General features: G+C 41.1%; 1 protein-coding gene across 9 annotated transcripts in view; it reads right to left on the bottom strand.

Annotated features, from left to right (window-relative positions):
* Nucleotides 1-803: 803 nt before the first annotated feature.
* Nucleotides 804-17,208, bottom strand: part of GRIA1 (glutamate ionotropic receptor AMPA type subunit 1) — a 192,299-nt gene continuing 175,894 nt past the window's right edge. For 2 of the 9 annotated variants that reach the window (XM_033140328.1, XM_033140327.1), the window contains exons 15-16: nucleotides 6,529-6,663; nucleotides 804-3,915 (exon numbers count right to left, since the gene is read on the bottom strand). In XM_033140328.1, the coding sequence (XP_032996219.1) occupies nucleotides 3,724-3,915; nucleotides 6,529-6,663 (327 nt within the window). In that variant the 3' untranslated portion in view covers nucleotides 804-3,723. Of the gene's footprint in view, nucleotides 3,916-6,528; nucleotides 6,664-15,168; nucleotides 15,313-17,208 lie in introns of those variants that run through there. The other 7 variants (XR_004425980.1, XM_033140331.1, XR_004425979.1 and 4 more) reach the window with 5 other exon arrangements.

Here is a 17,208-nt window from a genome sequence, read left to right as displayed (position 1 = left end):
AGAAGTGTGCATGCACACGAAAGCTCATACCAGGAACAAACTCAGTTGGTCTCTAAGGTGCTACTAGAAAGAATTTTCGATTTTGTTTTGACTATGGCAGACCAACACGGCTACCCACCTGTAACTGCTTCACTGTGTTTCCCATTTCCCACTTCCCATTCAAAGATGGTAGGGGCAGCTGAGCCCTGGTAACTCTAGACATGGCTGGGAAGTTGGGATTGCATCCAGCTCCCAGTGCCAACCAATTCCCAGCTGAGAGAATTGTGTCTTGCTAGAGCTATCACAGGTGGACTCTGGCTCAGACTGAGGTTTGCTTGGCATGATTATAGATAAGCCAGAAAATCCTGCAAAACTTGGACTCTTAAAATGTATTTTGGATGTTCTGCCAGTCCATTCAGGCCAGATCCCAGAGTCTTGGATTTGAGCTCAGTTTGAAATGAATATAGACCAGGACCTTGGATGGTTTAAAGATCCTGGTAGCATCACCTAAAGCCAATGCTTGGAGTCTGAAACAATTTTCCAAAAGCTAAACAAACATGTGGGAAATCAGTTAACTCTGTGTCCATTTCTGGTAAGGTCTACCATACATAGATGGCTACTGTATTGGCACGAGGTGATAACAGGGCTTTTTTTCCTCCCACTCATCTGGTCTTAGTACAAAGGAATACGGCCAGGGAAGAAAAATGGAGAAAGCATCCATATTATATATGGCAATATTTCTTAATTTTTAACAGCAATCTGCAAAACATTTGTAGTGGTCCAAAGATGATGAATGAAAACAAACATAACTCTTAAATAAAAAATCCAGGTACCAAAGAGCAAAATTTAATGAAAGCCAAAACTGTTAAATATGGTTTCTTGTTGAGAAAAATGTCAATGTCTTTAAGGGTTTCCCCGCCCTCCCCACCACATTATTCTATATTTAAGAAAAGTGTAGTAAAAATACATATTACAAGTTAACATTTCCCCTCTTCTTCTGAATCATTCTTCTTTTTCTCCTCCCACCCTTCCACTGATCAAAAACATTTCAAAGATGAGTCTCATGTCCTAGTGTTACAGGCATTTGTCCTATCATAGAAGGCTTCTTCCCACAAACCCATCTAACTGGCTGGCTCAATTGTCAGATAGGTCTCTTTGATTCCTTTGCCACAAAGGCAACTGAGGTTTCTCTCTCTCTCTCTCTCTCTCTTTCTCTATCTCTTTCAAAGTTTTATGGGCTATATTTTTTATTCCATACAGAAGAAAATCCTTGCACTCTGCTCCCATTGCATTTTACAGTGTAAGAGAGTTGTGGGAGCTCTGGAAAACTCTTGTGTTTGAAAGAAGGATTGTGTATCTTCTTGGACATCCAAAAGATCTCTTCATCAAAAACAGGCTTAGTTTTTGTGAGCCGTGCACACCATAAAGACACACACAGAACTGAACTCAAATGTAACCAAAGCAGACATAAAATTAAAATTAAGAATTAAGAATTGCACACGGAGAACAAGACCTTGAAAAGTTATTATCGGAGGCTGAGATCTGAGCCATGACAAACAGCTGGATGGAAGATGAAGACAAAAAGGCTTCCAGCAGCACGGAGAGAAAACATAACAGGCACTAGGCATGCTGTGCCCTCTGAAGGGGATCTGCAGGTTCTGTGCTGCCAGTCTTATGAAGATGCCGTCTTAAGATGAGTGGAAGAAATTGATGGAACAACATAGTGTTGAATGGTACAATCAGTTCCTAGAAGCCAGTCTTTAATAGTTTTTGAAGCTTCATAAGCACAGAAAGTCATGTATGGTAGCTTATTTGTTAGAGCCACTTGCCAGTCACACACACACATTTTTTTAAAGCGACGTCATGATGGTTCCCCACAACAAAGCCATTTCAGTCCGTAGCCTCTTATCGCATCCTTCTGCTTCCATTCTATGTCACAGTCTCCTATTTTACACTTTTATGTTACACACAGGTCTCAGATATTAGATATAGCAAGTTGCTGTTATACTGATGGGTTTGCACTGCACTTGGAGGAAGATTTAGCCCCTTGTATAGTCTGGAATTACATCCAGTCATGGGCAGATGCATTTGTGAGGATAGGAAATCGCCAAGGAAGGGTCGGGCCTCTTCCAGACCTACAATGGAGTAGGAGATACTTCCCTTTAATGGTTTTTCTTCAGGGCAATGTTTTCCACTCTGTTCGAGTATTTCACTGTTCACGGTGGTGATATCACACGCACACGCACACACAAATGAAGCTTTTGTTTCAATGTAGATGTCAAGGAGCACATGACTGGGAGAAATACTGCTAGCAAGTCTGTTGTCTTGTGCTTTGGACAGCTCTCTGGATTTCAGTGTTTCATTGTGAGATTGGGTTTTGTATCAGTAGCAAGTAGGGTACTGTTCAGTAGCAAGTTGGGTACCAGATGGTCAGTTCTGTGTGTTCCACTTCCCTTCACGATGATGGATGAGATGGAAACCATGTCTTTTGGCTTTTCTGCAAATGATACTGCTGGCCAAGATTTGATTCTTGAAACTGAATTTGCTTTTTAACTGTGGCCAGTTGCAAGCAATTATTATGGAAGGCTGGATCTAGGTGAATATTGGCATCTTGTTGTGGAAACTTTTAAAAATTATTACTTTTTGGTCATCATAAATATCATGTAGCCCACTTATTCCATAGAATGTCCACCAGATCTGGCTTACAAAGACTAATAAACCAGATTATACAAAGCAGCCCTGATGTCTATCATTAACTGGTGGTGAATGGTTTTCTACTCAAAGATCACCATGGAAAGGAAACCTTACAGTAGTGTGAGAATGAGGAAATGGCTCTTGAAAAGGCAGTGAGGCAGTGAGGGATGATATGTGATCTATAGATATATTGATATTTTGCATTTTCTAGAGGAAACAGCCATGGTCATAGGTGGCTGCTGACCTGTCCTTGTGGTAGCCTGTCAAATTCCCATTTTGGGGACTGATATTTCCCACACTCACAACATTTAAACTCAGATAACCACTTTCAAGCTCTGGAATACAGGTCACATTAACCTCTGTTTAACTGGGCTCTCCCAAATCCAGATACAACCACTGGCATCCCATTCAGAAGTCTTCCTACTCCTTTCTCCATGTTAGGCTTTCCCTTCAACTGCCTTAGAAATCCTTCATTCAATAGTGGAATTCTCTGTCGATGGCCTAGTTAGCTTTGTCGCAATAACTTTAAAACACAGTAGAGTCCTGTTGTCTCAGAGGAATTGTTCCCACCCACCCCCTTTCACTGTTAGTAGCGCAGAAATGTATGGTTTGCATCCCAAACTAAACCTGATTTTAAACTTTTGAGCAGGGCAGGGCTGAGATCACCCTGACATCACGGGAATTAGTAAGAAAAATATATATATTGCACACACTAAGAACTTATTAACAACCAAGTTAAAAACAAAATGGCGCTGTCTTCCTCAGTGTTCCTGTAACCGTGTATTCAGGGATGTCTCCAAATTTTGTTCAGTCCAGTTGCCCTCTCCTTATTGCAGTACAGGTCATGCTTTCTGCCTGTGGATTTACTGCAAAACAAACACATACACACACACACGAACAAACAAACAAACAAAAACAAAGGAAAATGAATCTGGTTTCCTCTAAAAGATCCAGTGCATTGTCCCTCTTCTTGAACGGTTTGGTTTTTAGCACTGGAGAGGCTGGGGTTAGGGAGACCCTGCTCTCACCCAGAATATCCATCAAGGGTAATTATAATCCCGTCGCTCCCAGGGGTGTCCCAGAGCTTTGGCCCATGCATGGAATCTCCTGCATAGTTTGGGGGAAATCGTGGCTCACCACCCGTCCGTTTTCTCCACTGCTGGTTCCTGCTGCAGATGCTCTGGGAAGGGTTGATGTTCGTATGGCTTCATTGATTGATTGCTGTGGGATCAAACAAAAACCCTTTTTAAGAGAGACAAGGGGGGTCTCCCCCTGTCCTTAGCAATGGCTGGGCAATTGTAATAGACAACATTTTATTTCTTCAGTCTAGCCTAGTACTCTTGGATCCCTTCTCTGTCAATTCTGCTTAGAAATGAACAAGTTATTCAGGCATACATATTCAGAGCAAACACATTTTAAAAGTTATTAATATTTATTCTATCAGAGTTTATTTTCCCTCTTGCCCACATGTGAAGAACGTATCTTAGGGTAGAAAGTTTGCCACTGCATTTATTTTTTTAAAAAAAACACCTTAGGTGGTCCAATGGAAACAGTTCAGTTATTCCATATCTAAAATATATTAAGGCATGGTTATTGAAAATTGTGTTCTTCATAACACTAATATGGATATTTGGTGGACTGGACAAGACCAGTGAATGTTTAATCATTTCTCCCTCCTCCCATTTTTCCTTTCCAAAGCCTCACTCTTCCCCACTAGTTTTCAGCACGTCACCCGGTTCCAGCTCCCAAACTGAAAGACGTGCAATAAAGAAGTTGACTTTGGAAGGACACTTGGTTGGCTGGCGAGGTTAGCAACATGAACCCAATTTGTAAATATTGTGATAAGCGTCAACCATGATGCAGAGGTAAGCATGATGTAGAAGAAAGTCTTGAAACTTTCTTTGTTCTCTCATGGCACACATGTCCTTTACTGGTTAGAATTGCTTATTGTCATAAGGATAAGAGTGAAAGATCACAAGTGTAATGAATAAGCTTTTCCACATAGTTTTATCTCCTAACACAATAAAAACTGAATTTGAAGGGTGTTTTCATACACAACAGAGCAGGACTTGGGAATCTCTGGCCCTCCATATGCTGTTGGACTCCCATCAGCCCCAGCCAGCCTGGCCAAGAGTCAGAGATAATGGGAGTTGTAGCCCAACATCATTTAGAGTGTCACAGGTTCCCCAGCAGTATAGGCTAAATTTGAAGTGTAGTGCAATTGATAGACAGTTAGGCATGGATATCAGAAACCAGGTTTCAATACCCATCAGCTTGAAAGTCACTGGGCAAGCAATAATATACCTCAGCCTAACCTATATCACAAGGCGGCCGTAGTGTTATATTGCCTCTCTAAAATCTTTGCACCTTAGAACCCGTTTCCTCATTTGTGTATTAACTGTGAGATATATGCATGTTATACCTGGTTAATAAGGACAGGGTTACTTTTAATAAAAGGAAAAGCCTGTTGCCATCTGGCATTCATTTCTACAGTTGCGTACAAATTAAAATAGTTGTCAGCTGACTGTTATTTGCTGTTCAGATTCCACCTGAAGAGTTGGTTTGCACAAGCTTTCCCTCCTTTCTTTTCTGATTTTGTGGGTAATGGGTTGAGAAACTGAGTGGAAGAAGGCAGAGGAGTGCTGGAAGGAGAGCGTTGATATTTCTTTATGTATTCATGCTCTGTAGAAGTGTAATTTCTTTACAAAAAAGTGTAATTTCTTTACAAAAAAATGAATAACAACAAAGACAACAAATGCACAACCATTACTTTGGGTATGTCTTGAGTTCACAGATCATGGGACCAAGATGGCGGGCAAAAGCTATGTCACTCTAAGGCTTTGGAATTCTTTACAAATGTAAACAATTCTGCACTTAAAGCACTGATTCAGAATTACAAAGCTGAATGGACAATCATAAATTATCCCTGCTTCTGCAAAGAAACTCAACGGTGGTTCATTGGATTGGGACACAATGACTTTCCCACACAGGGCAGTGAGTTAATTTTACAGCTGAAATCTTTGCATGGGTTAAATGCGACACCATCAGGAGGCTTCACAAAAAGTGACCTTCTTAAGCATGAAACTGCCATGAAGACCTGCTTTTGTGATGTCTGAGAATATTTTCTCTGTCATAAGCAATGCAAGGCTGCTTAGAGCAATCCCAAATGTTATAGTATCCTGTGTCATTTAGATGAACAATTGCCTCGTAATGGCTCTGTAAGGCAAGTTGTTCAAGGCTACATAGTAAATTTCACACCAGAGTAAGGATTGTGCACCTGAAACTTGTGGATCTTTCCTGTGCAACTTCTCTCAGATATTTCCCCAGCGGTGCAACAAAAGGAATCAAAAGGACCTTACACACTCAGGTGGCTGGGGATGCAGCAATGTCTAAAGGTGCTCTTCATAGGCAAGGATTCTCACTCTCCCCCCTCTTTTTCCAGAACGACTTTCCAATACCAACCGAATAGCCATGGTGAGATATGAGTAAATTAGCCTAGAGCAATCCCATTTTAGCAAGGACAGAGAGCCAGATAACCTGGCCTGTTTTAGTTCTTAAAGTGTGTTTCAAACCAGGTTGGGTTTTGTGTTTGTTAAGAATGCTGGAAACATAGGCTTCAACACATGTCCCCCCAACTCCTATTAATTCTGGCTACAAACCATTTGCAAGTTAGCTCTTACTCAGGTCTTATTCAGCTGAACACTAAATAGGCCAGGGAAAATTCATTTCCTTGGCCTTTAAATATTGACGCTCTACCCTAATAGCCATCCTAGTGTGGATCCATTCCTAAAGGAATATTAGGAGTCTGGCGGGTATCAGAAAGAAGGTGTGAAAGGCCTGTGAATGTGTTGCCACCTTCATCCGTTTTGATTCACTTCTGGACTTGTAACAAAACTCGATTAAGGCAACCAGCATGGCTAGTCCAAGCCCACCGATGAGGATGTAGAAAACACCGGCTACGTTGCTGAGACTCAAAGCACTTGTTTTGTCCTACAAGAGAAAGGAGAAGGGAGAAGGGATGTGGGAGGGGGAAACATGCTGTTAGCACAACATTATTCTTTAGAACAACGACATATAGTGCTTCATATGATACAACAAGCCTGGGAAGCCACCACTTGTTTTAAAATACACAGAAGACATTTCAACTTCCCTTCTTTGCATCTGAATATTCTTCCCCCACTGAACACACAAAGTTGATTAAACACTTCAGTGGCTTTGCAACTCTTTGGGAAAGGTGTGGACTAGATGTTTTGAATCATCCTTAAATACTTATGTGCCCTCAAATGCCCAGGGACTTTCAATTATTGATATAAAAAAAAATGTTATCTACTGTGAGCTGACATTTTGCTAGTCTCCAATCTTTTCCTCTCCTAAAATAACTCTCTCTCTTGGAAATGCCTATTCCTTTTCTTCTTTGATTGTTTCCCCCGCAACTTCTGTTGCTGAGCAACAAATCAAATTCACTTACTTTATTCTCCTCTGACATGGCCCTCCCTCTTTGTGCAATATCCAGGTTGCAGTGACACTGAAAAGGTGCTCACCATAGGCATGCAATTGATTTCTATTCAAAAAAGCAGTTATTATGTGCCTATGTTCAGTTGATGCATTAAAACTTCTTTATTGATAAAGGAGCGCTATTAGTCACCTATTGATCATCTTTAGTGTTTGATGTTGATTGCAAACTGATTTTATAAGCACCCATTAATTAATCTGCCCCTGTTAAACATATAGGTATAATTCTCCCCTATTTTACAAAGGTAGAAGCTGATCTATAATACCGGTATTAGCATTAGCAGCACAGCAAACATTGGTGTCTAATGTGACGATTATTCAATACATCTGATTCAGTCTGAGTTTTTATCAAATGAAATAAACACTTGTGAATCTAAACTTGGAATTTTAGTTAGTTAGTTAGTTTCACATCTAGTTAATAATATGCAGACCACAGATATCAGATGGTTGCTGGGATTTACCTGAGGTAAATAGTGCTTGAATAGGCTGTTCAAGTCAGAGGAACATTTCTACAAGGGATTATTGTGTCATAAAAGGTTAACATGGAACAGTGTTGTTTATGTGTGTACTTCAGTCAGTTCCTGAATTCTCAGCAATATGGTTCCAAGACCATATGACACCTTTCAAATAAAAAAGGGACTTTGTCATGGCTGTCATTAATATCAGATTCATGTCATTAATGCAGCTGGCAAATGTAAATGTAAGATAAAACCAGACAAATATTATAAAGTTTGATAAAAGTCGACACACATCCTCTGCCCTGAAACCAAATGATTCAGAATGCAGCAAATATGTGTCGAAATGTCTGCCATATTCTAAAATGTTTGTCTGCTTTCATTCATCGATAGTGGTCTTTACAAGTAGGAATATATATATATATATATATATATATATATATATATATATATATATATATATATATATATACTGTTTAATATTGCTCCCCTTTTCCGGTTCAGCAGCAGGGATGCTTGCCTTACTTCTACTTGCTCACCTACTCAGTACTCTCTAAATAAATCAAAAGCTTGGCAACTTTATGATGCAACTTTTCGTGAGTCTTTCAAAAGGAAGGTGGAAATGCAACACCCTTGTCAGATCAGTTATCAAGTTCATGTTTTATTTATCATTTTCAATTTTGGTGTGAGTTTTTAGTATACCAGGTACGTAATCAGTTATAATGTATTAATCTATAGACAGTCAAACTTCTAGTTCTCTCACACAGCCTCTTTGTAGCTTCATAATAACCCCAAAGCTTTTTGACCTATAAATTCAAATTATAGTGTTGCTTTCTGGCAATGGAGCTTACCATGCAGATACCTTTGGCATGGAGTATTTGTTCTCCCCTCTCTTCTTTATGCACTGAAATGTGAATGCTATTATATTGGCTTACTCAGTCCTTCAGAACCCTAAAATTCTGAGATGGAAATGAGAATCTCTGCTCCAGAAATGAGCTCAATGCACACTCAACTCTTCTCTAGCCTTTCCCATGCTGATGAACCATTAATCCAGATCCATCTTTCATGCGTTTTCTAGCTGTAAACATTCCAGCCTTTTTGAACTATCTATTTTATCATGATTCTGGTGCTCAAAAACCCATTGCACTAGTTGCCCATCTGCAGAAAGGGGATATTTGACAGCCTTTGAAGATCCGATCGTGTTCTTTTCACATTTAGAAGTGTAAATGTTAGCTCATGGTTTTTGTTTGTCCCTCCCCCTTCCTCTCGCTCACACAAAATGAGAGGGGAAATGGATATTGAGTGAGAGAGATATATATGTTCAGGGTGTGCTGTGTGTTCAAATTTCCTAGTTTCAGATTTCCAAAGATCTCCTGATAGAAACTTATTCACACATCAGTGCTTTGATTTTTAATGAGCTGCCAGTGGGGGCATGTAATTGTAATGGAAATACACCCAAGTTTGAATTACCACACAAGTACAATCAGCAGCAGTGCCATTTATACATCTGCTCAATGTCTATAGGCTGCATGGCACAACTGGGACTCAGAGCTGTGATCCTAATTTTCCTTCTTGCTAACACAGTCGAGACAGGCCAGGGTGTGTGGAATGGCATGAAAAAATATGGGTTATGAGGCCGAATGAAGCTTGGCTGGAGAGAAGGAGAGAGTGTGTGTGTGTGTGTGCACTTGTTAAAAATCCAGTTGTCACAATGTAGATTTAGGCTTGAAACTGCTCCACAGGCATCTTGCCACTTTTTGGCTCTCACGTTTTCTTTGCTGGAAGGATGGCATTTCTAATTGCACAGAGGTTCTCTGGAGAGTGATTATTGTCTTGCAATCACATAGTTCCTTCCCAGTTGGATGTTGGCACCAGGGTCATTGCCACACACCGCAGAAGCAAGAATACAATTCCAGCTTGCCATGGCTTGCCTTGGCTTCTTGGCTCCAAAAGACCATGCCTGCTGCTTTTTCTTACAGTCTCCTGACTTAATAGCACTAGTAATAATAGAACATGAAGAGAATGGGGTGGGGTGGGGTGGGGTGGGGGGAGGGAAAGGCACCAATCCTTGCACTAACTGCCTGAGAGAATCAAACTCTTTCCCTCAGCTGCAGAGCCTTGCTGTTTGGGTTTTGTGACAGATGCTCTCCCAAGGAGTTTGCCCATCATGCAGCTGGCTTATTAGTGGGAGTGTAAATGTCACAGCGTGTCTCCTGCAGAGGGAGAGTTACATTTGAGGGAAGAGAAGGAGGGAAGAGGAAGATTGGCAGGTGAAAAGCAGGCAAAAAGCCCATCTTTCAGAAATGTTCCTGGCCTCGTTGCCATGGTGACAAGGCACCTTCCCGGTCTGCTTCTTTTTAACTGGTGGCAGTTTATCCCTCATCCCATTTCTTGCCATTTTATTCTGCTCTGACAGGAAGAAAAGAAAACTCTTTAAGGACCAAGTTCCCTGACTCCCTTCTCACCTTAAGGGGGTTGACAGAAAGCACCTTTGCACCACTTAGAAGGAGGTGGAGGAGTTTGATGTTGGTCTCTGGAGCACAAATGAGTATGTCAGGCCAATATAAAGCATCCTGCATCCACCTCAAGAGCAATACCATTTAACATGGTCATTTAGGGACTTCATATTTGTAATTTACAGAGGTGCTTTGCACCTTTTGTTTCATGAACAGCCAATTCTCTTTTCTAATGTGGGAATATATTCCTCAGAACTCCAGATTCTGGAAATTCAGTCTTATACAACATGTGTATGGAACTGCATCAGATATATAAGGGAAGTAAAACATGTGACATTGCAACTCTATACATGTCTGCTCAGAAGTATGCCCCATTTTACAGGACTTATTCTCAGATAAAGTGTGTTTAGAATTGCAGTGTTAGCTGCTGAAGTGTGAAGTGCTTATTAGTATTCATGAGTGGTGTGAAAGAAAAGAAAACTGAGAAATTTGGAAAGCAGTAACAACGAAAACTAGATTTATTTCATTTATTTATTTATTTTATTTAAGGAAACTTCCTGGTATGCAGGGAAATATGTAATCTTTAACATTATGGTAGCATTAATCTTTACCCTGTAAAACAAAAAATGAGTCTTACAGCTCAGAGTAAAAGACCTTCAGCTTAGAGAAAATCCATCCATGGCCATGTAAGAACTTGTGGGCTAGTATAGTTCATTTGTTAGGCCTCTGGCACTTCTGAAAGACAAGCCACTGACTGTGATATAAAGCTTTTTAAAGCTCTGCTCTGGCAAGATTTTCCTTCATTTTCCAATGGCTATGAAGTCATTATACCTTATACAGGAGGCAGCAACAAAAACCATCCCAATGAAAAGGAAATACAAGAAAGCAAAGTGGCTGTCCAATGAGGCCTTATAAATAGCGGGGAGAGAAGGCAAGCAAAATGTGAGGGAGATAGTGAAAGATACAGGAAACTGAATGCAGATTTCCAAAAAATAGCAAGGAGAGACAAGAGGGCCTTCTTAAATGAGCAATGCAAAGGAATAGAGGAAAACAACCGAATGGGAAAAACCAGAGATCTCTTCAAGAAAATTGGAGATATGAAAGGAACATTTCGTCCAAAGATTACCATAATAAAGGAAAAAAGTGGAAAGGACCTAACAGAAGCAGAAGACATCAAGAAGAGGTGGCAAGAATACACAGAGGAATTATACCAGAAAGATATGGAGGTCTCGTACACCCCAGGTAGTGTGGTTGCTGACCTTGAGCCAGACATCCTGGAGAGTGAAGTCAAATGGGCCTTAGAAAGCACTGCTAATAATAAGGCCAGTGGAAGTGATGATATTGCAGCTGAACTATTTAAAATTTTAAAAGATGATACTGTTAAGGTGCTGCACTCAATATGCCAGCAAGTTTGGAAAATCAGCAGTGGCCAGAGGATTGGAGATCAGTCTACATCCCAATCCTAAAGAAGGGCAGTGCCAAAGAATTATCCAACTACCACACAATTGCGTTCATCTCACATGCTAGGAAGGTTATGATGGCAGAAAGTGAGGAGGAATTAAAGAACCTTTTAATGAGGGTGAAAGAGGAGAGCGCAAAATATGGTCTGAAGCTCAACATCAAAAAAACTAATAGCTATTAGCCACTGGTCCCATCACCTCCTGGCAAATAGAAGGGGAAGAAATGGAGGCAGTGAGAGATTTTACTTTCTGGGTTCCATGATCACTGCAGATGGTGACAGCAGTCACGAAATTAAAAGACACCTGCTTCTTGGGAGAAAAGCAATGACAAACCTAGATAGCATCTTAAAAAGCAGAGACATCACCTTGCCGACAAAGGTCCGTATAGTTAAAGCTATGGTTTTCCCAGTAGTGATGTATGGAAGTGAGAGCTGGACCATATAGATGACTGATCACCAAAGAATTGATGCTTTTGAATTATGGTGCTGGAGGAGACTTTTGAAAGTCCCATGGACTGCAAGAAGATCAAACTGATCCATTCTGAAGGAAATCAGCCCTGAGTGCTCACTGGAAGGACAGATCCTGAAGCTGAGGCTCCAATACTTTGGCCACCTCATGAGAAGAGAAGACTCCCTGGAAAATACCCTGATGTTGGGAAAGATGGAGGGCACAAGGAGAAGGGGACGACAGAGGACGAGATGGTTGGACAGTCTTCTCGAAGCTACCAACATGAGTGTGACCAAACTGTGGAAGACAGGAGTGCATGTCGTGCTCTGGTCCATGGGGTCACAAAGAATTGGACACGACTAAACGACTAAACAACAACAATGAAGTCAGGGTTGTGTTCAGAAGGACATGACCTGGCAAAGACTTGTGTTTGTAATTACATGTTTTTAACTTCTAGTTTATGCTAGAGATTCTGGTACAGGTTATTGTGCAAAGGGAGTGCTTTGTCTGAGGGGCAACACTGTGGAAAGTTTATGCATAATACTGAAACTAGGAACTTAAGCTGGACTTTAATGGGACTACGGCTGCAAACCTACTGTATGCATGCTTACTTGGGAGTAGGCCTCACTGAAGACAATTAAAATATATATATAAAATTTTGCATATTCATATTCATCTTCATCTCTAATCTTTGGACTTGATTAAGAGTCTGTGGTCGGAATCTGTGGTCCTTGATGCAGTTCCTCACACTTAAATCAAGGGAACAGAAATGTAGATCTTGCCACCGACTCTGTTATTATTAGACCAAGCTACATAGATATATTTATTAACAGTCTATTTTGCTTATATAATTTAAGTTGGAGAAAAGCATTTCCTTCTATTCTGAGCCTCTAGTTAATTCACGTTACTTTAAACCACATGAGGACACTGTTTGTCTAGTAAACTTGTTTGTAGCATCTTTGTCTGTTAACCCCACCCCTGAAAACTGATCCATTTCCCCCAACTTGTTGAGACAAGATGTCTGCTATTCTCTCTCTCTCTCTCTCTCCAAGATAAATCTGCTCCTGTGTGAATAAAGCCTTTGAACTCCAGAAATTGTAAGTGATCATTTCAATCTAGCTCACCAAAGCTGCAAGCTCTCATAACACATGTAAGCAATAGAATGACCAGTTGATTAATTTGTTGCTAGGACTGAGTGAAGAAAATGTGGTTGTCTTACTGAGACAACAACACAAACTTCCTGCTGCCACTTCTGAGGGTCTGTGGAGTGCTGAGGCCACCACTGCACCTGTATTCCAGCCACTCATGGTGGCAGTAGCAGGTGTGTGCAGGCAGACTGGGCCTGATATGTGCACTATTTCCAGGCTGGCACAGTCATTGGGCCCACATCAGGCCTGATGCTCACCAGCACTGGCTGTGAGAGTAGCTTATGATCCAGTGTATCCCATGTCAGCTCAGAATTGCAGTGTCCTTGGAACACCCAATTTCAGGGTATCCCTCAGGACTCTGCTGCCAGGGGTATCACTGGCAGTTCTTTTGCCTGCCCATTTGAGTAGTGGAAGTGGGAGGTCTTGGCTAGTGGAGTGATGCTGGAGTCCTTTTGCCATTGGTGGGTAGAAGAAGGCTGGATAAGACATCAGAAGCAAGTGGAGGGAAGCTCTGCTCAATGCAAACACCCCATAGCCCAGTGTGAGATGGGTTTGGATCGCAATCTCTTTAGGTAGAAGGGAATATATGGATTGAATAGATTGGATTCTTTAAAAATGGAAAAGTCAGCTAGGTGTTTTGTTTAAAAATCAGCTCATTAAAAACACACACACAAAAGCTGAAAAGTTTCTAAACACATTTGCCATTTGCCTACATATATATTGCACAACAGTTGTACCTTTTGGTCTTCCTATACCTAATTCTACACAAGATTTAGCACCTGAAAATTCCATGTAACATCCGTTATATTTTGAAATTGGGACTTTTATGTAAAATATGAGAGTTGTGAAAGGGATGACAGTCTACAAGGCCCCCATTAGAGAAAATTAAGTGTAAGAAAATGTTGTGTATGAGTTGTAATGTGATTGTCTGTGGTTAAGCCATGTATTGTAGTTCCAGTTTGTACCTGAGGGTATGTATTCCCCATATACGTTAATAAATAAATAAATATCAATGGGGATGAACACCCTGATTTGCATCACGTGACTCTACTGGTAAGCACCTTATACATTAATCAGCTCACATTTTCTGTTTCCCCACTGATGTGCACATAAAGTTTCTTGTATTGCTCAGCTTACCCATGTGCAACAGCACCCAGTACTGACCTACATAAATGAAGGATGGATGGGTTTGTTCTGCTTGCAGGTAGCAGAATGCAGTAAAGGTTGGGGAAGATGCAGCAGCTGTTTTATGCATGCAGATTCCCCATTCCAATGGTAAGCTGGTATCTGTGTCAAGTTCTCTGAACTGCTTCATAGCCACATGTGTGAGGCCATTAGAATGCAGTGGAGCCACCTGGCAAATAGTGAGTTGCATTGAGAATCAACTTTGGGAGCATTAGATGGCAACGTAGCATAGGTATCAACTCCCTGGGGCCCTGGGTGCCCAAGCACCCACAAAATTCCCCATGAAGGCACCCACAAATTTCAGTACCAGGGCCATGCACTCTGCATGGCACCCACAGCCCTGGGCTCCCATGGTTGCAGGGCCAAGTTGGCACTCCTGCCATGTAGGTACTCTAGTCAGTGGCTGGATTCTGTAAACAGTTCACAACAAGTGCTATGGGCCTTCAGAACTTGATGTATGTATGTATGTATGTATGTATGTATGTATGTATGTATGTATGTATTTTTAAGGAGAACATTTGATGTGTACCTCCATTTTTATATTGATCTAATTTTGCTGTGTATTAATCCTTCGTAATATTAACCTTTCTTCAGAGTTTCCTATTCATATGGTTCTGAGCTACAAAATTTCCAGTGCTAGGTTTTCTTTTCTTTCCCCCTCCCCTCCCCCTTTCCCTCCCTCCCTCCCTCCCTCCCTTCCTTCCTTCCTTCCTTCCTTCCTTCCTTCCTTCCTTCTTTTTAAACCTTTCATTTATTCATACATTTTCTCAGCAATCCTGGCATGCAGAATTAATAGATTTTACACACGGAGGGTCAAGAAGCTCTCACAAACCTCATGAATAGCCACGGTGATGTATACATGCAATTCACACGTTTGGCTTCTCATCTCTATAAGAACATGCAGTTAATGTGATCCACACTGACGTCGTAGGATTCACGTAAACCCCCGTGCCCCTTTCTGCTCTGCTCTCTCATTCTAGTGTGTGGAAGGCGACAGGAAAAGAGATACAATATTGTAGTGGTTCTGAGTTCTGCTGCCGCTGCTTGTTTTAAATGGGATCAGTGCCACAAGGATTTTGTTTGGAACACAGTAGCTACGGGGTTTTTCCAGCACTGATAAAGGTGGCCTATTAGCAAAGGCACTGAAAAAGCCCCCCAAAGCACATAGCTAAGTAGTTACTCTTCATATGAATGGTAATTGCTGAGCTTTTTGTAACATTGTAGGAGATGAAAAATTTTCTGAACTTAACAGGAGATCCTGCCCAGGGCATCTAAAACCAAGTAGGGGGGGGCTATTAATGTAAAAGTAATATTTTGCAGAGTAGAGCAGAATTTGATTCTTCTGTCAACATTTTGCATGCTCATGATAAACAATTTGCAGACCAATAAGCAGGGACAGGCAATCAAAACTACTGGGAGGAAAAAGCATAACTTTCTTCTTATCCCCTCTTCCTCAAAATGTTAGAAAGGTAAGCAGGTTTATCATTGGTTAAAGAGATAAATGTTTTGTGAAATATGGAATTTCAGGTTTTTGAAAAAGGTTTAAGGACAAGAGTGCCTACCAGAGGTCCTTCAGATATTGCCAGACTGCAGCTTCCATCATCCCTGGCCATTGGGCCATGCTGGCTGGGGTTGATGAGAGTTGGGAGTTCAATAACACCTGGAGAGCTACAGGTTAGGCACCCTGCTGTAGTGTTTGCAACCATATATTTGGTGAGCACAGTAATCAAAAGAGTCTTGGCACTTAATCCGCTAGAACCATCATCCAGAGAAAAGAGGAATATTGGCAAGTGCTTTGACTCTATCGGCACATCCTCCAACACTGTGGGGAAAGGTCATAGCTGTCAACTTTTCCCTTTTCTTGCCAGGAATCCTATTCAGAATAAGGGAATTTCCCTTTAAAAAAAAGCGAAAAGTTGACAGCTACACAGTTATCTGTAGTTTTATGCAGTTGGAGTGGCTTGCAACAAAGAGTATCCCGTATGGGGGTATAATGTCATTGAATGAAGGACAAATCCAACCTTACCAGGCAGCTGGTCTGGATTTTGGAAATAATTCAGTATCTAAACCACAGTGGAGTCCATCTCTTCCTCAGGTGTCAATAAAAGGGCCAGTTTTTCAAGTGTGATTCACCTAATAAGTCTTCCCTGTATTATCTGTCTGCTCACTGAATTCATCATTCTGCTTTACCATACATCAAATTTCCTGAGTCATACCCATGGTAGTATTTTCTGTTGACTCTTCACTGATGTCTCCTCCAATTTTATACTTTCTTCTCTATCATCTCTCTCTCTCTCTCTCTTTCACAAGCACACACAGTAATGGAATTAGTGTGTTTTCATTAGTGTGAGAATGTGAACGTGTTATAACAGAAAATCCTCATGGATTTTGCAGGAAGTACCCATCAGCAAACAGCTTCAACAGGTGGATCATTCCTGTGAGATCCACTCAGACTATCCATTTCAATGTGGTCTCTTCCCAAGTGCTCTAATTCAGGCTGCAGTCCTATATACCTACTAACCTGGAAGTAAGTCTCACTGAATGCAGTTGGACTTACTTCTGAGTAGACATGTATAGGATTATGCTGTAAGGAAAACACTGTATAGCATTTTCATGGGGAAAGGACTGATCATGATGACATTCTCCTGCTTCCAAGTGGGCTCTGTTGTTTCCCCCCAATTCTTGCAAAAGTCCCTTAATTTCTTTTCCTTGGGCACTTCACCTTCCTCCTTCACCATACCTCCAAACCTGGAGTATAACTACTGCCTGGTCTCTTTCAACTGTTCTACTAAAATTTGGAAATTGCCCACAGCACAGATAAGGGCACAGATAAATTGCCTTTATCAAACTTCCTTCAAATCAAAAGGCTTTT

The sequence above is a fragment of the Lacerta agilis genome, chromosome 2 (genome assembly GCF_009819535.1).
Source record: "Lacerta agilis isolate rLacAgi1 chromosome 2, rLacAgi1.pri, whole genome shotgun sequence".
In the NCBI taxonomy this organism is placed as follows: domain Eukaryota; kingdom Metazoa; phylum Chordata; class Lepidosauria; order Squamata; family Lacertidae; genus Lacerta; species Lacerta agilis.
The sequence above is the reverse complement of the archived record's forward strand: the minus strand, read 5'-3'. Positions and strand labels throughout refer to the sequence as shown.